The sequence below is a fragment of the Acanthaster planci genome, linkage group LG06 (genome assembly GCF_054643075.1).
Source record: "Acanthaster planci isolate LZ-2023a linkage group LG06, COTS_SCS, whole genome shotgun sequence".
Lineage (NCBI taxonomy): Eukaryota > Metazoa > Echinodermata > Asteroidea > Valvatida > Acanthasteridae > Acanthaster > Acanthaster planci.
In genome coordinates this window covers 11,534,666-11,557,690 of record NC_141782.1, presented here as the reverse complement: position 1 = coordinate 11,557,690, position 23,025 = coordinate 11,534,666, and the positions used below count along the sequence as shown (strand labels likewise).

The window sequence follows — 23,025 nt, the reverse complement described above, 5'->3', positions numbered from 1 at the left end:
AGTTTCCGTGAAGACAACTGATTGCTCAGCAAGCTCTTTACCCTATCTTTTGTATGTCACTTGTACCAACTTTCTTTGTTTTTAGATTTGAATGTGATTGGCGAAACCATGCACTTTGGTTCCCTGCGTGCGTGCAAGTTGCGCTTTTTTGCATAAATTATTTCAATACCGTCCGTGCACAAACGCATCACCAGCAGTCGCGTGACGCTAACCAAAGCTGGTACCCGCACTTTACTGTTCAGTGCGTGCTCTGTGCATATGCCGGGCTATAGGGAACAACCATTGTACGTGCTCTCTCGGTCTTTTCGTGGGGCGTCTGTGAGGAGGCTAATTTCTTTCCACCAATTGCGGAGTTCTGAGGACAACTTTTCTCCTTTCCTCAATACTGGGTAAGGTCTTCCATGTAGTTTCCATTATCGTAAAGAATTTCAAGATAAAATTAGTGACAGAGTCGACTTGTGGAAAAGGGAAACGTTTGCGAATTTCAGTTATGCAAGTGCTGCAGAATGGTAGGATATCCTGCATGGTAAGTTTCATTTGATTCCATTTGATTTGGCTTTTGGGGTGTCATGTGTAGGCGTAGGCCTATTAATTATTAAGGCCAAGTCCTGCGGCACGTCTGCTTCAGTGCTTGTGTGATATTAATGATATTCCTCAGGCCTTCAATTCATCCGCAGGTCAAAACTGCGCCAAATAAAATTGCCACAGTGCAGGAAGGAAAACATGGGCAGAAAACAATGTGGGCCTAGCCATGCATGCCATTATGGGTCCTACTCCTTCAGTTGACCCATCCAAAGCAGGTCAACTCGTACGCTACCCAACTCGTACATTGACCAACTCGTGTGCAGTTTGGTCAAGCCGTACACTTGCCAACTCGTGCGTCGACCAACTCGTATGCCGACCAACTTGTGCGCTGACCAACTTGTACGCCGACCAACTCGTATGCTGACCAACTCGTACGCCTTGTATAATTAATGTTATTAGAAATGTTAGAAACATCCTTAATTATTCCAGTCACTACCTTGACTGATAATGTCCAGGAGCTAGTCAGACCTTCCCTGATCCTGCGTAGGAAAACCATGTACTGGATTTAGGAAAGGGGCTTCAGAATTGTACAACCCGGATCCCCAAACCTGACCGATTTGTAATGTGATTACATGGATGATCCTGCAAGGTCCGACAGGGTCCAGGGATCCAACTTTCACCCACAACCCCCAATGATGTGTGTGTCTGTGGCCCATCTATTGTAGGTTGGTCCAACTGTTGTTGACCAAAGTCTGTGGGAAATATCTGAGCATGACCATGTGTCTCACACTTGACACATTTCATTTAAAATGTGGCACTTCATCTGTTAATCTGCCCTATGACCAATGGCATGACATTTGTAAACAATGTGACTTTGGCACATACTGGGCGCATTATGCACATAGGACCTCTCTGCTGGGCCGGCCCAACTATAGCTCTCTAGTTGGGACAGGCCCAACGTATGGTAGGGAATGATGCTATACGTGTAGTTGGGGCGTAACACAATCATGATCGTCTGATCATGTACCCCCAGCCAGAACTGTCTACAGGTGTAGGGCCTGTTGTCGTGAGAGCTCAGCAGATGACGAATCCCATAGTTCAGGGGTAGGTCTAGGGACTAGGCCTATTGCCTAGCCCTACATGTGTACGTGATCATGGAGTACATTTAGAAGCTCAATAGCAGAATAGCCCGACACCCCGCACGCTCAACCTAATAGCCAGGTACAGGTCAGTCAAAGTGTCACACTCTTCTCAAGGGATTTTCACCTTGTACCCACATAACCAGTTATTCCAGGCCGTTTTTTAAAGTGGCGGGGTATTCTGCAATTACTTTAAAGCAAATTGGCCAAGGTGGTTTGATATTATTAACACATGGTTACACCATGGTCATGATGGCTATGTGGACTTACATGTACATGACTTACTGTACATGTACATGTAGTTTGTGTACTTCCGCTTCCCCCTTCTTCCATCCCATTACCTCCCTTACACCCCCAACTCCACACCCTGACCCCCTTTCCCCACCCACTCCCCCCTTTTCACCACCCACTCCTTCCCTTTCCCCACTCACTCCCCCAGCTACACCTCTTTCCTACTCCACTGCCCGCCCTGTCTCCCCACTCTTTCCCGGCTTATCTATCCTTTTAGTTGATTGTTATTATAGTGTAATGTCCTCCTATTGTTTGCTATATGTGCGATGGCCAAACAAATAATAATAATGGACCAGGTTGGATGATGTCTTCATTACTTTTCAATTAACATCCAGGGTACTTTCATTGAAATTTTAGAACACCTCTTCCCCATTACATGTACCTGTTTGAGTCAGCTAAATTTAGTTCACATATTACTTGATAAGCACCCCTTGCTTACAGGGTAAAAAAAAGTATGCATTGCTGAGCATGCATGTCAGGAAAGAGTTTGATATCCACACATCGCTTGACACCCCATGCACAGTATGAGAGTGGTCTTAAAAATTCTGTTTCCTAAGTAATTGCTTCAATAGAGTACCGAAGTGTGACATCACCGTGAACTAGAAAATGCAGTGCAAACGAATGGAGCACGCGCGCGTGTTGGTTCACGAGCTGGTTCTCGTGCTAATGCCCTTTACACACTAATTGTGTGCGTGACGTATTCACTTCGATACTCAATAGTTGCCCTGAAAAATTTGTCCTTTTAGGGCATGTTGTCGCATTCTGATTGCTAATAAACCACTCCAAGGAAAAATTAGTGATGTCCATATATATGGAATTCTTACCAAAGACTTTGGCACTTCTAAGCTACAGGTATCATGCATTCATTCTCATATGCACTCAAGTCTAGCAATGCATGTTCTTTTTGCCCTGTTGACGAGATGGCTTATATTATTATGAAAGTACTTATTATGCTAGGAATGACGTAAATGCTTGGTTTAGAAATTAGGCTAATATACACGTCTATGGGGGCGACAGTAGCTCCATGAATGGAGGACGGAAAAGACTCCTTCCTCCATGATCCATGCTTCCATCATTAATATCCTAAACACACGTCTTATGTGAAGACTTACATGTACATGTAACTCGCATGCACAAGCATGAATTGTATGGCAGCTGCCAGTTTGGTTGACTTACAGTTACATGTACATGTAATAGCAGCATGTGCAATAATTGAGACTCCTGAAAAAAACTTGAGTTTCTGCACCAGTGCGCGTATTTAAAACCACTTACATTTCTGTGTAATGCTAAATACAACCTTTTTATTACCATTTACTCAAGATTATAGTCCAAGCTTCGCTTGTAAATATTGTCATTAGGCAACAGCGGTGATAAACATCTGGAACCTCAGTTGGAATATTAGAATCATGTATTACATCCATCACTCTGTTGTGTTCACTCCTGCATGTACATGTATACATTTACATGTACATGTATGTGAAGGCCTTCTCATTGAAAGGTCTCTGCAGTACAATTTTTTAAACACAAACCCCCAAAAAGCACCTGTGTGTCTCAGTTTACCTCATTTACAAGTATTGTTTTATTGTTTGTAACCTGCATTTTTGCAGCCTTTTGGTTGTAATGCTAATGAGCATTTCTGTATTCATATGAGGATATTATCCCTGGAGGAATTCCTTGATGGTACATTGGTTTATTCACATACAAACTGCTGAGTTTGCTCGCTTAAATTGTCTTTTAAATTTAAGCCAGTTTGTAATCCTTTCTCGAAAGTGTTTTCATTGTGTCAATTCTTGGTTCACTATTTTAACAGAAAAACCTATAGACCTTTCTTTTATTACAGGTACAGTACATGTATGTCACAAGCACTGTTTTTGGTTGGCAAGATTGTTAGTAAACCTATGGCTAGTCGCTAGCACAAAATCTAAAGAAAAACTTCAGTGTCCAAATATCTTATACAAATAAATGTAGATAAAAAATAGTTGGCAGTTTTGTATTATGCTGCAGCAGTATGCTTCCCAATAAATATTGATATTGCAAAATGTGCATTTTGAAGCACAAATTGTTCCCAACAAGACTGAGTGTTTTGAAAATTTTGGCCATCCATGCAAAAGGTTGGTCTGTGTTTATAAAGAAAAGCAAAGTCTATGCAGTGAACTATGGCTACCATGGATGACATCACAGCAAGAGCATCCTCACTTGTTCAGGCAAACATGGACAGTTTGAATGTTTTTAAAAAGTCCATTTTGCAATATGCTCTAAATAATTTGAAAGAGATTTAAAATTATTTTCATACATGAAAGAATTTTATAAAGTTGCAGAAAATTGTGTCTAAGAAAAAATCATTCTTGAGTAAAGAATTCTCAAAACTACTGAATTGATCTGATTGGTGTAAATTTGGTTTGTATACTGAGACTTAAGTGTTTCTGGCTCTCATTTCATTGGAAGTTTTTGTTCTTGATCTTTATACTGACCATTAGATTAGTCAAGTGAAGATGGCGAGCCAAGAAGTTCAGTTGCGATGTAAGCTGTGCCAGTTTACCGCTTCGTCAAAACAGGAGATTGCTGACCATTTTATGGACGTGCACGCAGCTGTAGAAATAATCGGCACTAGCTCCCCAAACCCGTCTGGACCGACCCCTGAGACAGGCAGTACCTGTGCCAACCTGAACAATGAAGCAGGCGATGCAGCCGATCCAAGCACTTCCGATGCACTCCCTTCAGCAGGGATGGAGGTTGGGACAGCCGACAGAGCATTGAGTAAGAAGAAGGTGGGTTTTCGGGGTAATGCCCTACGAAGCACCATCAGTCACCTGGTGAGGGCAGCTGAGCAGGCGTCCAAAGAAGAGCGGTCCGCCAATTCAGGTAGGGCATTGCTTCTGTAGTCCAAAGCTTGATGTTTTGAACTGTTTTAAATTTGCAGGTGTTTTTTTTTAATCTCTTCATGTGAAAATTGCACAATGGTGTAACACCGATAATAGCCAGAAATGTCTTGAGCCTCTTGGGCTTAGCTGTTAATTCATGAAAATAGTCGCTGAAAATGTAGAGACAAACTTTGTCTTTTGTCCCATCTCCTTTTACAAGAACAATTATTTGGAGTCCTAAAAATGTTATAAAGGTGGAGACCAATTTTTACATTTTCAGATAAAGTTTTGTTTGAATGGTAGTATGATTATTTTGAAGGAGGAGGGTAGGAAAAATGGTAATAAGTCGGAGGCGCTAACACTTTGCAGTGATGGTTGTAAAAGGCTTGCACTCTTTCCAGTTTCTCATGTTTTTCAAAAGTTATGAAGTGCAGAATTTTCTTTTCCAATTTTACTTGTAGCCAAGACTCCCAAAAGCGTTCGGAGGCACCAACAGGCCAGCGCTGTCAAGGAAATCAGTCAAACAGTCCATGCTGTTGGAAGAGAACTCCGGAAACACAAGATGAAGCGCAAATTTGAAGACTTCATTCTGCTTGATAACGACCAGCCCCAGAGGAAGCAGCCGAAAGTGTCACCTACCAAAGGTACTGCGGGCAAGCCAGGGCCTGCGGGAGCGAAGGCAGGTGGTGACAAGCAGACTGCAAGCCGTAAATCCAGGAGAACCAAGCAGACACAGGTAGTGAAAGGTTCAAAAGTAAAGGCTACCGAACTCAAGAAAAAGATGGATGACGAGCTGCAGCAGTGGTACGAAAAATGGTCTCAGAACCGGAAATCCATAATGGAGACCTGCAAGAATGCCAACTGTAATTCCCAGCTGCCGCCTGTTGAGATGAAACTTCACGAACAGTGTCACATGAAGAACTACACTGGCTTCAAGTGTCCTCATTGTAATCACATGCATTCTCAGTGGCGAAACATGAGGTGCCACATCTATAACGACCACCAGGAAATTGCCAAACCATTGCTGCTGTGTGATTGGCCCGGATGCTCAGCCCCATTCACCATCCTGTGGGGCCTTAAACGCCACGTGCTGCGTGACCACATTCAACCAAAGGCCATCCAGGAAAATGTCTCAGAGCAAGACGAGTCACTGGTCGAAGTAGGAGAAGCAGAGGAGCAGTCCAGAAAAGACAAGGCCAGTGAGGAGAGTCTGCCCTCAGAGGAAGCTGACCTTGTAGCCAAAAGAGCGGCCATCAGGAAGAAACTGAGCAAGGGAATGGAGGAGTATGTGGATGCCGGAACCACGGAGGAAGAAGCGGTGAAAAAGATTCGCAACAGAAAAAAGTTTCACAAGATTGCTTGGCTGCCTTCCTGCTCCGTGTGCGAGGCCAAGTACATCTCTATTGAGAACATGGACGCGCACATCGCCCTGCACACCGTGGAGGGCAGCGACAGCGTCAAGTGCGCCGAGTGCGGAATCATTGTGGACGACTGCACCAAACTCAGGGTGCACATGAAAGAGAAGCATCGACGGCTTCTCAAGGTCTACCGGTGCGAGCTGTGCAAGTATGCGGGGGACCGTCACTACGACTACAAGAAGCATCTCCTGACCCATGAGGATACCAAGCCATGCATGTGCGAGGTTTGTGGGAAGCTGATGTCGACGGTCTACAACCTCAAAGTCCACATCCTGCGCGTGCACGCCACAGAGGAGCAGAAAACCGTCCACTGCCAACACTGCGATTACCGGTGTGCTGACAAAATTGTGCTGAAGGACCACATGCGCTTCCAGCACAATCTGCTCTGGAATGGCGACCCATACAAGGACGTGGATACGTGGCGGTCATACAAATGCGATAAGTGTGATTACGTCGGGAGGAAAGAGAAGAGCTTGAAGTATCACATGCGCGTGCACACAGAACATCGCCAGTTCCGATGCTCCATGTGCTGTTACGCGAGCGGCACCAAGAACAACTTGATCTTGCACATGCGAACCCACGCAGGACTGAAGCCAGTCAAGTGTTCAGAGTGTGATTACAGAGGTAACTAGTGGCAAAATGGATTCTGAGTGTGAACATGTAAAAAGTGAAAAAAGAAATAACGTGATAGGTGCATGACGGTGGGGTAACTAGCAGAAAGTAAACTACTGGTGGGAGTTGAATAACAAATAAAAGTAGAATCACTTCAAGGTCAGGCGTTGTTTTGTGCAATGCATTGATAGACAAAGGAACTGGCTTGCAGCCATGGTGGCCAAGCATTGCCGTATAGGCCACTTCTATGGTACGTGATGATAGCAAAAACCTACAGTTGCGCTCGCATATCAGCACTTTTTAATGAAATTTGTAAGAATGTGTAGCTTTACTACCCAGATGTAAGTTTCATGTAGATTTGATTCTTTACATGGACATTATTTATGGTGTGTTGAGATTCATTTGGTTTTCTGAATGCCTTTTTTTTATAGTTTACGTAAAGCACTGTGCTTGTATTTTGTTTTTATTTGTAGGTGCAACTAACAAAGTTGTCAATGAGCATATAATGTCCAAGCACAGGGGCATAAGGCCCTTCAAGTGCCCATGTGGTTGGTCGACTGCATATAGTGGAAATATGTGGAAGCACATGCAGTTTCATCGTGAGAAAGGTGACGCATACAAAGATATCGCAGAAGCAAGGTATGGCAAACCGGGGCCCAAGAAGAAGAAGCAAGTCCAACACAGCGAAGCACCTATCATCCAGCAGCCTCAAATCATCACCATTGTCCACGAGTTCCAAGATGCCCAGGACTCGGGGACGCTGAACAGCGGCTCCCATCAGCCCTCTGCCACAGTCGTCCCTTTCCAAGAGAGCACGCTCGCTGCTAAGGACGTCCCCGCCTCATCCGCCGTCGCTCATGTGGAGGACCTGCCCATTCTGGGCACGCACCTGCTGCTCAACAGTCTGGTGCAGGCCGCGACAGCAGTTGCTCCTTCAGGGACCAAGGCTGGCAGTGACGACGATCCGGCCACAGCTGGCCTCCAGCAGGCCCCTGAAGAGCTGCAAGACCACAAGGAAAACCAGGCAGCCAGTTACCTGTGCAAGCTGGCCCATGCCGTGTCCACCCAGAGCACAGGCCAAGAACAGGAGAGCCCCAAACAGATGGCCGAGGGCAAGGAGCTGCCGTTAGGGAGTGGAGTGCAGGTGACGGAGGTACAGGTGCCAACAGCAAACGCTGGCTCTGTGGAACAGACCATCCAAGAACTTGTACTATGGTAGAAGTAAGAGATTAACTCATTCTAGTATGAAACACAGGTACAGTATCATTGGTGGATGGGGTAGGGGTTCAAATGGGGGCGACACCCAGCCCCCACAAAATAGAGGCCATTTGGGAGGCTTGGGATTAAATTGACATGTACGGTGTATAGAAATAGAATATCTTTTTCGTTCTACAGGTAACTCTCATCACAGTGTTGCTATATGTAGGACTAACCAATTTATCCTGTTATATCCAGAACCTTGTCGTAAAAGGATTGGATGAAGAAAGAAACAGAATTAAGGAGACTTGGGACTTCAGGGGAATTTAAGAGTGGTCATTATGTCAGGGGTCTACTGCGCTTCATTTCCTCTCCTCGAAGTTTGGTTAAAGCTCCAAAGTTAAGCTCTAATCTGTGAAAGACCCTAAAGAATGCATGAAGATATCCACAAAGCTCCCTCCCCCAGTTTTTGCCCCCTCGCCCATACACTTGGTTCTTGACCTGCCCCCATCATGTACTAAAGAGTGCTGAAGTGAATAAGTCATGCGCACAATTGTGTGTAAAAGGCATTAGGGGAGAACTATCACATTTACTGGGTCAAAATAATGTCGCATTTCTGTAGTCCACGTATGTATATACATGTACATGTACACATTAAAGTTTAACGAAGTGGTTCATCCTGGATTTGATGATTTAATTTTTTGTTTCTTATTCACTTATGTACAAAGCGTTATTTTCAAATAAGATGTTATGTTATGAAAAGTGCAAAGAAGAGGCCTGTTTAATTAGGAATATTGATTAGTGTTATTTCTCAGTGGTTTTCTGATGACAAACATGTACATGTTTACGTATAAGGAAATTTGGCTATATGAGAATTAGAGTTCGGGATGTAATGTAGGAAGAGTTGGCAAAGGCCTTTTATGAAAGTGCTCAACCTGACATTAATTTCTGTCAAGTGCCTTTTATAATGATGCATGAATATTTGAAGTAGACAACCTGGCAAGCGAAATTCTCAATGCATAGCTTTCCAGAGCATTGTTTATTTGGTGCTGTCCGTCAGGTTGTGGGGAAAATGTTGGAATGGACTGGAATGTCGGAGTCAAACCTATGCCCTGTAGAGAAATATGAAAGGGCTGCGTAGCATCGTGATCAGAATATTGACAAAACTATAATTATACAATCGGTGCTCTGAATTATCTTATTTACTGGCAATAAGATATTTAAGAGCATTGATTGTATAATTCTATTTTTGTCAATGCCTTGCTAATAGGACAAGGCTCAAGAACCTAATGTAAATGTATACGTTTATCGGTTAATGTATAATATTTACATCAAAGGTGTCATAAAATAGGCTGAATTTTTGGGGGTGTCAATGCTTCCAGTGGAGTGATTGTGTTGGATGGGCAGATTGATAATTAACTATGGGGAAATACATTTACATGTATTTTAATTACATGCAGTAGTTTATGAACTGTTTATTTTCTGTTATTTTGCTTTGTGCATGGTGTGTAGGTAGCATGACTTCTTGGTTGTTAGCAGTACGTTTTTGCTCATCAGTAGCAAATTTATATATAATGACTATTAATCAGGGTCAGTACTGAGGTAGGTATTTGGGGGATCAGTTGTTTTGGTTTCTTTCACTTTTATTTCTTTTTCCCCCATATCTTTACGTTTATTATTTTATTCAGAGGGCAAGCTTGCCCCAGGGTCCTTTTGATTCATTCCATTTTAAATGGGGGGGGGGCAGGACAGTATGTAATCACAGCTTCTAGACTGATGAGGGCTTCAAGTGTTTGTGTGCTCCTCAGGTGTGTCTTGGATACAGGGGTCATATTTCGTTTAACGGACTGGACCACAGGGCCAGTGGTACCTCATGAAATTCCAGACCAGGGCATGCTACAAATCTCACACTATGTACTGCCTCAAAAGTTGTGTAATACATATCCTTGTACAAGTATATAAGTTTACCTCAAATTTAAGCTTGCACAAGTTTTTTTTATACAATAAATATGTTAGAAAAAAAGGTTATAAATTCTGTACATGTATGTTAGGAAAAAAAACAGACTGCCATACTTGTTTGGGTGTCGAAGTTGCACGACTGACGTTAAATTCACTGGTCCAATGGGTATTTTGAATCCAGAGTTACACAGGATACTTAAAGTGCAGGATTGGTATGTGCGTGTAAATAATAGAAGGGTTTTTCCAGGTAACTGGTGAAAGATTGTCTTTTTTTGAAGGTGCAAAAAGATTCACATTTACAAGCTTGGAATGCATAGTACCAGTGGGAAGGATAGGCTCCACATATATGTACTGACATCATATTGCCCTACATGTAAACCTAACAAATTTGTTTGAAAAGAGGATATGTGGGCAAAATCTGTGTTGCTTGATCTGCATGTACATGTGCAGTTCTGTTCTCCACCAAAATTCATAAAATGTTTAAAATCACCCGTGTTTTTGTGTTTACGTACATGTATGGTCAAGAAATTGATCCCTGGGTACATGTAAATGCCTCGGGCATAGGCTGGTTTTCTGTGCCAAAGTGTGAACACTGAATACAGTTTCTGAACAGCGGAGCATTATTTAAGTGATTTATTGATCATCACCATCAGCTCTAACATGACGAGGAACAAAAGTTTTGCCAGCGTAACAGAAATATTATGGTAAAATGACTGGAATGACTAGGAAAAATGAGAGTTCTAGACAATTTGGACTTATGGTTTTGCTCCTCATGAGAGTGCTCGGTACACCAAGTTGACTGTCTTGAGTATAAGATGTATGAATTATTTGAAACACCCCAAGGTACATTGTAATTTGGAATGTGGAACTTGCTTTTAAGGTGATTTAACTTGAAGGGAGTAATTACAGAGCTGGAATTCATTTCAGAGCCTCAATTTGACCCAGACTGCATTTGCAAGTCTAGCTTTGAGTTGAACTCATATTGAAAAGCTGTCAAACGGATAAAAACCTCATCATTCCTCTGGTCAGTAGCATTGTTGAGTTCTTGCAAACCATCATGGCAAGAGTAATATTGAAAAGGGGAGGGGGCGGAGAAACAAGGTAAGGGGGGGGAATATACATGTACATGTAAACGCCCACCCCAAGTTAATGCCATGAACATACACGTGGACATGTACCCATACACTTCATTTGACAAATCATATGGGAAGTACTGACAGTGAATTCTTGTTGACTTTATCGCATGTCCTTTATTACCCAGTCTGCAAACAATAATAATAAGCATGTATATAAAAATGGCATTGGTTATAAAACACTAATCGCCTCGTTAAAAGTGTGTTTTTGCTCACAGAAATGACAATAGGAGGAAGGTGATAGCATAAACTTTCTCATTCATCGAAACGTCAGTGCCAAATTATTGATCTGGTTGAAGATAATTTTAAACCCAATAACTTTAATATATGTATAAATTTTTACTCCCTACACCATAAAATTCAACAGTTAAAAGAATGATTTCCACACACCAGTTGTAAACTATCATAATTTCTGGAGCACTATGTGAAATATGTGTACATGTAATAGTGAAGCAGTTTGTACAGTAATTACTAAATGTGATTTATATCCCAAACAGGCACAATCCTTGTGTGTACTCGTATTGTGTGAAGGGATTGTTTGAAAAACATACTTGATTTTAATGACTTGCCGAGGCTGCAATAGAATGGTTCAATATTTCAGCCCAGCTGGTTTACTGCTTTCTCAAATCTCTTGGGCATCAAGAAGACGTTGTTTGCTTAAATCAAACCAGCATTTTCAAACATTTCAAGCACTGATATCTTACAGCACAAGCTTCACAACTCTACAGAATACTCCACACGTTTGCACAATATACCTTTCATTAAGACCAGTCTTACAGAAATAAAACATTTCATTACCAAAGAAACTCCAACTAAATCATTCCACTGTGTTTACTGCAACTTATATACTAAAATCTATTGTAAAAATTACATGTGTAAGCTTTAAACTTGACTACGCAACTGAATAATCACATTATGAGTTGTTTAGTATGAAAAATAAAAAGGCAATCCAACAAATCTTTGCAATCCACTACAGCAAACGATAAAATGCAGATTGAAGAACAAACAAGTAAGCTTTTCTTTGAAGTCTTAAACAATTCTCTTTAAGAAAATGAACTACTGATTCACAGATGAGCTGCCAGTTTCCGCTCACTAAATTCCATTTCACATCCAATTAATACATTTTTATTTCTACAGTACAAAAAAAAAGAATACATGTAGAAAACTGAACAGCAGTCGCTTTGTTACGTGCATATTAGAAGCCAAGGCAATGTTTATTTCAGTTCTGAATATTTTGAGTTGTTCTTTTGTTTTTGATTTCTGTTCATGGTCTTTTCAAAACACCTTCAATAACTTGCAGTTGGTAGACAATGCTGCTGATTGTCTGCTTACTGGTCAAACGGAATGAGCTCCCTGACCTTTTCTTCACAGAATTTACTAACTGATACAGAATACAAGATCATTCTCATATTTAAAACACTAGTTCTGCCTGTCTTACATGCAAAAACCTAACTACAGCTTTGAATTGTCAGACTTGAGCTGGAGGTCATTCAGTAGTCTCTCTTCCATCCCCCCCCCCAGCTTGTCTGTTCAGTTTGGGTGACCAAGCCTTAAACAGTGTGGCGCCTCGGCTTTGGAATCAGAAAACTTTTCTTTCTTACAGGAAATCAACAAGCACCTGTTCATGCAGGCTTTTTGCCAATAACGTTTTTTTTAATCTAGAATGGCTTCAGAGACAGGACACGTTACAAATGTGTCACCGTTGTTATTGTCAGGCTTCAATGTCTGCTGTAGGATTATTTTTGTTACATATTTTCATAACATTGTCGCATTTTGATGTGGGGATAAAAAGAGGAGATGCAGAAACTTGGATGCCTTTATCGATCCATTTGTATCCAAGTTTTGTGCATATTGTTTTACTATGCTGCAGCACCCAAGCCTAGTGGATAAGCTTGACATCATCGATGCGGTCCCTCTTGCGAGGAACAAGCTGCATGAAGCCACAGGCCATCGTCATGACCACCAGGGCCAAGACAGCGATCACTGCCACCATCGTCCAGTGCATGCCCAGGTTCTCCTTGCCCAAGCGGGCCAGAGAGCGATCAATCCAGGCTGGGGGGTCGTCCATCCAGGAAGGGGGGTGGTCCGCATCTGATGGAATCATCTCGCCATTCGCTGCTGGTGAGAAGGAAATGTCATCATTCAACCTGTCATGATCGTGAGCCTGTAATGTCCATGCCTGTATTCATGCCACAAACTGACCAATGTTGAATGCACTTCAACTCCATTGAATTTCACCAGAATGTTGCAAAATGTCCAATTCACTTTTGCACTATCAAATAGTTAAAGCTGTCCTTTTCTTTATTTTTTCAATTCTTTGCACCCAACATGCTTGAACAGCTGCCAATTATGTACAGAGAAAAAATACAATATCCCACCCCCCAAAAAGTCACAGGTCACAATCATTACCAACAAATTTTCACCAAAACCAATGTACCATTGCAATATAAACTCCCCGCCTGCATAGGTTGGAAGTTCACACTCGTGTGAAGTGCCAAAGCAGTGGTCAAGTTTTATCATTCGACACGCATGCGATAGATTTCTGGTAGAGTGCTTTGAAGTTTTTTTTCTTTTAAAAACCAAATCAAATACATGTAAGCTTTGTCTCTGGTGGCAAAAACGGGGCAAATCTGGATGCCTACCGCGCTCGCAGCTGGGTCCTGTCCAACCAGGTGCACAGTCACAGCGCATGTATTCGCCATGCTCCTCGTCCACACCAGAGATGCAAGTGGCATTGTTGTAGCAAGGGTATTCATCACACAGTGAGTAGTCCCCTGGGAAGTTGGAGAGCAGATTGATTGAAATTACAGGCAAGAGCAAGAGAACATTTTTTCATGTCAAAATTGGTTTAGAAACCCCTTATCTGTGCAAAATTCAGTTGAGGTAATTCAAAACTGGGGATCGTAATCAAGAGAGAAATTTTGTCACTTTATACATTTCTGTGTATGCAAAGAGAATTCAGCCTCTGCATGTTAATACCGTAAAACTACGGTATCATATATCAATATCATATTGGTATATTCTTGTTTAAACTATATCCATAATCATCTCTGACTGTTGTGTGCTTAACATTTTATGTGTATATTGCTTTAAAAAAATTGTAAAAGGATTCCTGGTCTTTTTAACAATGAGAGGGCTTGTTACATGTACATGTATGGTACAGTTTGGGGATTGAGATTGCATCCAATCGTATCTAAAAAGTCAAATATTCAGCAACAAATGGAATCTTTTCATTTAACTGGGCTTCACAATGTGGAAAGGACGATTCTCTCGGTCATCTGATTAAATAAATCTTACCAATACATAAAGGAACACGCATTATTTGTACAATGTAACATTTGATTTATGTGATCGTCAAAAGGGAACGGTTCATTATTGATCTAAAATTATTGCAAACACGTACCATCAAGAGGGACATCCCTTCTGCGACGGCCTTTTGAAAAGAAGAAAAAAAAAAGTTTTAAAAAAAGCAAGATTATGAAAGTGATTAAAAGTGATACAGTGATTTCATGTCAATGCAACAGAATGTGTATCAATAACACAACATTATACAAATATTTGAAAATCATGGTTTGTCTGCTGGCACAATTACTGTTGTTTCAGAAGTTGGAAAGAACTTCAGCTTCTAATATGATTCCTAGGTGACAAATGGAATATTGATGTACTTGAGCAGTAAATGCTGCAATGCAAAAAGTTTAACAAAGCTTCTTTTTCAAGAAAATATTTTTCGGGCCAACTATGGTGTTTTGTAGCTTTCACTGGCGCTGTCCACAAGTAAAGCTTGAATCATCAAAGAAATGAACCTGCACCGAACATTAACCCTAACACTCCCAAATCCTCCAATTTCAATACCATTTTACATACACCCTAAGGGGTTAGGGTTAAATATCAGTAATTTTGCATCTACATAAATATTTAGTGCAGTATGTGTAAAAACGTGCATATGCAAATTGGAGCCCTTGACGGTTGCTCCTTGCATGCCTTGTGGACTTGCTTGAGAATAGAAACATATACTTGAACCCCATGCCAACTGTGCGTCCAGTGCCCAAGCAAAAACTGCATACGAAGCTTCTCGCAAAAATCACCTGTGGTGCCTAGCCACCCCCCCACCAACCAGTGTGAGTACATGTATTCTTACATATGAGTCATTACGGAGACATTTTGTGGTAAATTTTTCGACCTTAGGGAGACATCGGTCATTAGGGAGACATTTCAATGTCTCCTTAATGCTCCAACTACCAGAAGGAGGCTGAATTTTACTGTCCAATTTTGAGAGATGACTACGGTCTAAAATGAAAACATACAAATTTTGGTTGAAATCAGATTAGGGAATATTGAATTATGGGACAGTAAAGTTTGTGAACGTTCTTATGGGAATGTCTCCCAAGTGACCCATTTTGGGTAAACAGTATGAGGACAATATTATTTTACAGGACGCAAAGCACTTTCGGTCGTTCATCCACACATCCATATTTTTTTCTGAAGAGCGGAGGTACTTATTTTTTTTCCCTGTGATAGATAACATGTTGACCCTTTGCTGATTTTGTGTGACAAGTAAGTTCCCACCGACAAAAAAACAAACAAGGTACGCTACTGAAAAATGTTACTTTCCCTTTTTCCCCCAATCCTGGAAGGCATAATTCACCAAAGCTTTCAAAAAACTGTCCCTAACTTTCCATGCCCTCATAGCATCAATACAACCTGCTCTACACATCAAGACATACCTGATGAGGGCGGGCCACACACGAATGAATCCGGGCGGAAATAGCACTCCATACCAGCCGGGCATGGGTTAGAATTACATGGGTTGACTGGAGAAAAAAAATCCAAACAAACCAAAGTCAAGCAAGTCACTGGAACTCCAGTAACAAACACTCACAAATAACACAAGACATCACAAAAATGAACAAAATACAAAAAACACAGGGTTGAATGGAGGAATCATGGTCCATCTCCTCCCCTCCCAAACACACCCCCAACATTCATTCCTGATTACATGTTGAAAACATAACAGCCACGTTCACACTCCAACTTAACCTAATAATAACAGAGGGTTGCAAGTCAAATAATTTTCATGATGCAAATCAATGGAAACCCTCAACATATTTACCCCATATAATGTCCACTCTCATCAGTATGCCAAGCTGAGAACAAAGAGCTCCTCAAATTTGCTCTTTATAATTGCTTTTTTTAATGGAAACAAAATGGCCTGGAGATTCATTTTTTTGAGGGATCCCCGGTTCTGAAAGTCAACTGCATTTCTGATACCAGATATCATATTTCCCTGTAAATTCATAAAAGTTGAACGCATGTGGGTTTGGGGGACAGAGCTTTGGCTTCAGGGCTTGGATTTGGAGGTTTTCAAGTTGGTTGGGGTTGTAGGTTTTTGCTGGGAATTGTTTTTAGTAGGTCGTGTGTGTCCAATTTTTTTGGTCCAAAGCTGTCAGCTGCTCCCATCTGCATCAACTATGTATCTAGAAACTTGCAGACAAACTCTCTCAAAGTTCTTGCTCAACACTACCGCTAAATGTGAGGTCTTGTCTCCCGTAACAACATATAAAGAGCCCATGGCACCACTGCTTACCAGGTAAAAAATCTGTGCCAAGTGCCTGTTTCACATTTTCAAACTAACATGCGCTTGACATTTCAAATTTACTCAAAAAGGAGGAATTTTCAAGTGCCATTCATCCGTCGCAAATTGAAGTGTTTTATATAAGGGACATATGGTCAAAATTTCAACCTAGGAAACTGAATTTGGTTGAAATGGCAGTGATTTGAAATTTTTTCCATGTTGTGTGGGAGTTTTTTACACAAGAACGAAGGAAATACCCACAAGTATACATATGTAAGGGTGTTTTACTTACATGATGCACAAGTAGCTCCCACCCACACAATCGGGCAAGAGCACAAGAACCCGGAGCCTGAAATGGCACATGTGCCACCGTTCTGGCAAGGATTTGGGTTGCATGGGTTTACGGTGGTCGCTGAAAGGACACAAATGACACAAATGATCATTGTTGGAATTACAGCATCTTCTCCTTAGGGGTGACTTTCATTGCTGGGAGATTTGGGGGCATAAGTTTACTTTCAAAGGGGAGGAGGGGTTTAAGCCCTTTTTTTTGCTTTCTGGGATGTAAGGCTCATATTTGGAGCTTAATGCACAGCATGGTGAGGCGAGTAAATAAAATAAACACACAGACATTCTCCTTTCTTTTAAAACACACCCCCCCCCCAAAAAATTGGGTTTTTTGGGGGGGGATGGGGCAGTGGCCTTCTATCATACTGTCATGTTCGTCTTATTCTCTATAAACCCATTGACAATAGTAATACAACTTCACATATTGATGAAGGGGACAAGCTATTTTCCGGCTTCAGTTTTGGTTGTGCTTTGAATGTTAGAAAAGCAAGATGGTTACCCCCATGACAGAGGTCAATATGGCCACATTTGCCCCCTCCCCCATCCACCAATGACCCCTTTACTGCTGCTGAAGCTGACCTAGCATGATTAGTCATACTACAAATTGTAGAACCTGTGTCAAATTTGTGGTAAGAGAACTTTGTAGTGCCTTATTTTTTGGGGGGGCTCTTTCTTCACCTAATTCTATACTAAGGTGGAAGATCCACCTACAATCCTCCACACACAGTTCAGGAACCTTAAGGCACCATCTTTGTACTTCAAAGTTTTAAAGGGTTCACAGTTTGTATCTGACTAGCAAATTAAACCTGCTATGTGCGGTGTTGTACTCCTCTTACATGTAAGAAAACTTATCTTGCATTTCTTTTCACCTATTCTCATGGAAAAATGCACTTTTTAGTGTGTTTCAAATTTCCCACACTTTCCCAAGAAGTGAGTGCTGACGCTTGTGATGTCATTGCAGAGAGACACTGTTCACTTGGGGCTTATCTATTTAATCTGTGAGCCGAAACCTTTGATCAATAGCCAATTAACAATGGATTTTGTTACCCGAAAAAGCTGCTAGGGGCATTTTTTTTTACCCGCAAATTCTTCAACCTTGTAATCGCGCTTTGACCAAACAAAGCACAGCATCAAGTGGTCAAAACTATTAGTGGGCAAACATTGCTCACTCGCCCATTGTCATGAACTGAAGCAACAACGCATCACCAAAATTTTAAAATTCCTAACAGCAAAATATACCAAATTATGGCCAGTTTATAAAACGGCTGTAATTCATATGAGAATAAAAATCAGGAAAGGCACCAAAATACCCTTGAAAGGATACAAAAATTGTGAATATCATTTTAAATGGGACACAAAGGAGCGACACATGAAGTGAATTACAAAAAATTCAATGGCATTATCATTAGTAATTATATCTGGCAATGACACCAAGGGCTACTCAAAAGAACCTTAGGCATTGTAGCTGGCAAGCCTGAAGAAAACTAGAGATAACGAGAAGAAGTTACAGTTTTAGAGGTGGGAAGAAAATCCCGGAGGACTATTCAGGGTAAACCCAAGGAATCAGGTAGAGACTGATAACCCAACAAACATGTGGACCGAGCCAGGAATTGAACCCAGGCTTGAGGTGAAAGGTGAACCAATGCCAGATGGATTCCCCATGGGCCCATCAAGTAATCAAGTAATTGGAAACATTTTCAGGGGCAGCAAATTATATGGTGGCATTGATTGGATTCACTTTCCTCCATCCTTCAAAATTCTCCAAAAACCTCCTGGTGATTTTAAAAGATCTGGAAATGATCCAGTAAAAGGTTGACTGTGTTAGCTAAGGAAGAAATCTCAAGCTCCTGTAACATTATTTTCCATGGATAGTGCAATGTTCGGAATAAAACGAATGTAGCATGTTTACCTGCGACTTCGATTGGAATAGTGCAGGTCTGCAATCTCCCAGCGCCATCAGTAACCTGTACTGAGACAGACACGATGCTTGTTCCACTTGCCGGAACGGTCACCGGGTATGCTGTTGAGTTGGTTATCTGGTTGTTGGCTGCATCCAAGTAGACAACCTGGACAGACCCTGAAGGTGTCCCACTGATTGTCGGCTGAGGAATATTGACAAGGACAGTGGTTCCTGCTGTTCCCGAGGCCGTGATCAGATTTTGGCAAGTGATTGTGAAAACTACCAAAAAAAAAAAACAAAAACCTAATTTACACCTCATTTCATCTAAATTAAAAGCAAGGCATTAACATCAGCCATGCTGTAAGAGTGTCCACAATATCTAATAACTGCATTAACAAGAGATGGGTTGTTTCTTTTATTTTTCCATGCAAGGTTCCCCTGCTTTGGGCTTGGCCACGTGTGACCAAAATGCACGTACATCCAAAATATATGGTTTATGGGAGTGCAGCAGGTGCGCAGTACAAACGGTATTTAACAGCAGTAGTGGTGAACAATGACGTCAGTCTGTGCCAGTGAGTGGGGGAGATTGGGTACAATCAAAATGCCGAAGTCATACACAGGCACATCTTCTGTACAGTAAATCTTGTCTATATTTGTTACTTTGCATCATCTTTTGAAGCCTTTTATTCTCCACTTTGGCAGTTATGAAACTTGACATAACCCTGAAAATATGCAGTTTTTGTTTTACAAAAGTATAATCCTGGTACAGGTACACTGCACAGCTGGGGTCAGCCGAGCAGTGGCAAAAACACTGTACCCGAAAATGAGCCACCATGGGTAGGCCTTCTGTAAAAAGCCACCACCACAATCTCCCAGTTTGACAAAGGCATCTGTGGCAATATAGGCCCACTGCATGAAAACATTGGATTTTAGAACTTGTGCTTGTGCTTCTACATACGGACAATGGGTGTCGTGCAAGTGAGCCCAGTAAATCCTGATGTGCAGGCGCATGAGAAGGTACTGCCAACCAAGGAACAGGCACCGCCATTTTGACATGGGTTGGGAGAACACAGGTTGGAACCTGCAAAGAATACAAACATAAGATTTAAACTTATCTCATCGATGTGACTCATGAGTCAAACTAAAGCTCAGACTCAAACCAGGTAGATTAACTTCATAAGTGCTCTTTGTCTGTTCCACTCAAGACAGAAAATAGAATACATATGTACAAGCATGCTTCTATGTGAGGTACTACATGTGATTCTACATAACTATGGAATGGTTATGTTGTATGAATTAAATGACCCTCAATTTACATGTATATCAAGGGGGGAACTGAAACTGGAAGATTCTGTTTATGAACTGAAATATACTTTCTTCAATGTAAAATCCATGAGAAAGTTAATCAGGAAAGTACATATGCTGTCAGTGTAGCTTACTGCATAAAACATTTACAATTAGCAGTTTCTGTAATTTCATTCTTTACTGAGAGAAATTAGTAAAACCAATATTATTAGAAACAGCCCAAGGTTATTAGTAGCATTTTGACCACAAATCTCATGTGGCAGAGGGCAAAATGCAGCCTACCAGTCTAACTCTAGCAAGGGAGGGCTGCTTGAGAGGAGGGACTGATCTATTGATGAACTGTGAAACTCCATTTCAATGTCAAACCCAGTGCTGGTATTGAGACGGAATAAAACTGTCATCACACAACAGAATCCTGTCCTGTTGTTTATTATGAATGTATGAGTTGGATAGAGCCCTGGATAACAGTCCTACAAAAAATGGTCCTTCAAGCTGGATAGATATCTGCTATCTTCACCCCTGAACACTGACGATGTACCACATTCAATGACAAGCATGGAAGGGTTGAATGTTGGGCATAATACAACTGTGACCACCGTTTTGTTTGACCGTCTGGCAGCAAATCGTCCAACCAGAATTAAGCATTATCCTGCTTATTTGGTGCAGGATACCAAGTTCAGTCTTCCAAAGAGCCTCCAGCATGGAAATGGAATTGGAGGCTCCGAACAACCTATGGATGCAACCAGGCACCCTTCAGAGTGTAGTAAGAAAACTCAAGGTTCAACCATTTCTTTCGGATCCCGGATAGCAAGAAGTTTGGCAGAGCAGGAGTCTCTGGAAAAAGCACAAGGAATTGAAGAGAGCTGCATTAACCTCCAATTTGGAGGAGAGTGCCCGGATCTGGTTCCTAGCGGAGCAGAGGCAAATTCAAATTGACTCAAACTTGCAGCAGTCCGTAGTTAAGCTTGAAAAAGACAAATTGCAGCATGAACAGTTAATGGCAGAAGAGACTGAATAAGAACAAAAAGAGAGCAAAGTATTGACGTAGAGGGTTCAGATGAGTATGTTCAAAGTATGACATATGATTGGGTAGACAAGGTATCACAAGTTTGTACCTGCATAGCCTGTACATGTAGGTTCTTTTGTAGAAGCAAGTCCAATTACCATTTCCTTGAAACCGTTGCTGCTACTGCATCCAATGCAGCCGCCGCAGCCATTGCAGCCGTCACAGCCATTGCAAACATTATGGCCTAGCGCTGCAAATTTAATGCAGCTGCGCACTTCTGCCAGGGTGGCAGGTTTCAGCGGCGTAACAGTGTCAACTCCTTTAAAATTTAACCCTACTGTGCATTCCTTTGTTCCTAACTCAGTTCAATCACAGAATGTGCATTTATTCAGTGGATTAACAGCGGTGACGGAGCCCTCACCAGTCTATATGCCAGTGCATGATGGTTGCAGTAATTCTCATCCCACTCCAACCCAATCAGTGAGTCAGCAGTCAAAAGGTTCCAAAGAAGGTAAACAAACAAAGACGTCAGCAACACCAGTGAGATGGAGGAAGAATGAAGTATTGCAGGTAACTCTCATGATGGTGGCAATCCATCAGACAGTGACTCTGATGGGACTTCAAACAGCGGAAAGTCCAAAGAAGGAGAAACACCTACCATTCCTGCCGCCAACCCAAGGCAGAATCTTGCCCCAGTTGGGTCCAGTGTGCTAGGCTATAGTTGCCGGATATGGGACAGTCTCCCAAAACTGGATATTCCGAAGTTTAAAAATGAGCATGATACTAAACAGTATGCAGTGACGTAGGTTTCCAGATCGGTCTCAAGACCACTTTTTGCCGGTCTCAGTCTCAATAGCTATGGTCTTGGTCTTGGTCTCGGTCCTGGTCTCAGTTCTCTTTGGTCTCGATATTATAGCTGGTCTCGAGTCAAGTAGAAACATCTGCTAGCGAGGTCATTCTGTCAATTTTGTTTTTGAATTACATGTATTACACTATAGTTAGGTTGGACTGCACATTGAAAAATTATCACCCCCTACAGCAGTGCCATGAACGCAACCGGACCGTAGGGAATATGCATTCAGCCCACAACCACGCAGATATGTTGTACAGCCTGCACCAGAAAACAAAAGAATGACAAGCAAACTATCGTATCGATTGCAATCACTTGTCAGCAAACTGCACAGAATTTCAGGATTTTCAGGGTACAAAAACATAATTTGGGGGTGAGTTAAGCAAAAATACTTATGTCATCATTGGAAAAATAAAGTGGGTTTTATACAGCTTAAAAGAAAGCAGTTTGGAATTATTTCTTCAGTTAAAAGAGCTTCAAACCAGACTCATCTCAATAACCCGATATAAACTGAATGCTTGGCTTGTCTCAGGCTTATTACCTGTCTCATTGAAAGTTAAATTTCATGTTATATATTACTGCCCAGGACTCAATTCCTGTACTTCACCATTTTCATGTTCACATTCCCTTGTCAATACAACCTACCAATTCAAATCTAACAAGGGAGGGCTGCTTGAAAAGGAGGAACCGACCTATCGGCGCACCTCAAAACCCATTTCAATGTCAAACCTAGTGCTGGTATTGAGATGGCATAAAACTGTAATGAAATGATAGAATCCTGTCCTGTTGTTTATTATGATTGTATGAGTTGGATAGAGCCCAGGGTAACAGTCCAACAAAAAATGGTCCTTCGAGCTGGATAGAGACCGGTTATCTTCAACCCTGAACACCAACTTGTGCCGCACTCACTGA

At 41.7% G+C, this 23,025-nt stretch overlaps 2 protein-coding genes across 3 annotated transcripts in view; one reads left to right on the top strand and one right to left on the bottom strand.

Annotated features, from left to right (window-relative positions):
* Nucleotides 1–253: 253 nt before the first annotated feature.
* LOC110988480 (uncharacterized) lies at nt 254–11,740 on the top strand. Of its 2 annotated transcripts, none has more exons than XM_022252006.2 (4): nt 254–389; nt 4,433–4,817; nt 5,278–6,858; nt 7,320–11,740. In XM_022252006.2, exons 2-4 carry the CDS (start codon nt 4,448–4,450, stop codon nt 8,063–8,065), a joined length of 2,697 nt encoding a protein of 898 aa, XP_022107698.2. In that variant the 5' UTR covers nt 254–389; nt 4,433–4,447; the 3' UTR covers nt 8,066–11,740. The 2 variants fall into 2 exon arrangements, with proteins under 2 accessions (XP_022107698.2, XP_022107697.2); XM_022252005.2 differs by lacking the exon at nt 254–389 and adding an exon at nt 396–526.
* Nucleotides 11,227–23,025, bottom strand: part of LOC110988479 (uncharacterized) — an 85,567-nt gene continuing 73,768 nt past the window's right edge. The window contains exons 45-51 of the mRNA XM_087137810.1: nt 19,911–20,033; nt 18,962–19,231; nt 17,000–17,119; nt 15,860–15,946; nt 14,539–14,568; nt 13,778–13,909; nt 11,227–13,250 (exon numbers count right to left, since the gene is read on the bottom strand). Of these exons, the coding sequence (XP_086993936.1) occupies nt 13,015–13,250; nt 13,778–13,909; nt 14,539–14,568; nt 15,860–15,946; nt 17,000–17,119; nt 18,962–19,231; nt 19,911–20,033 (998 nt within the window). The 3' untranslated portion in view covers nt 11,227–13,014. The remainder of the gene's footprint in view (nt 13,251–13,777; nt 13,910–14,538; nt 14,569–15,859; nt 15,947–16,999; nt 17,120–18,961; nt 19,232–19,910; nt 20,034–23,025) is intronic.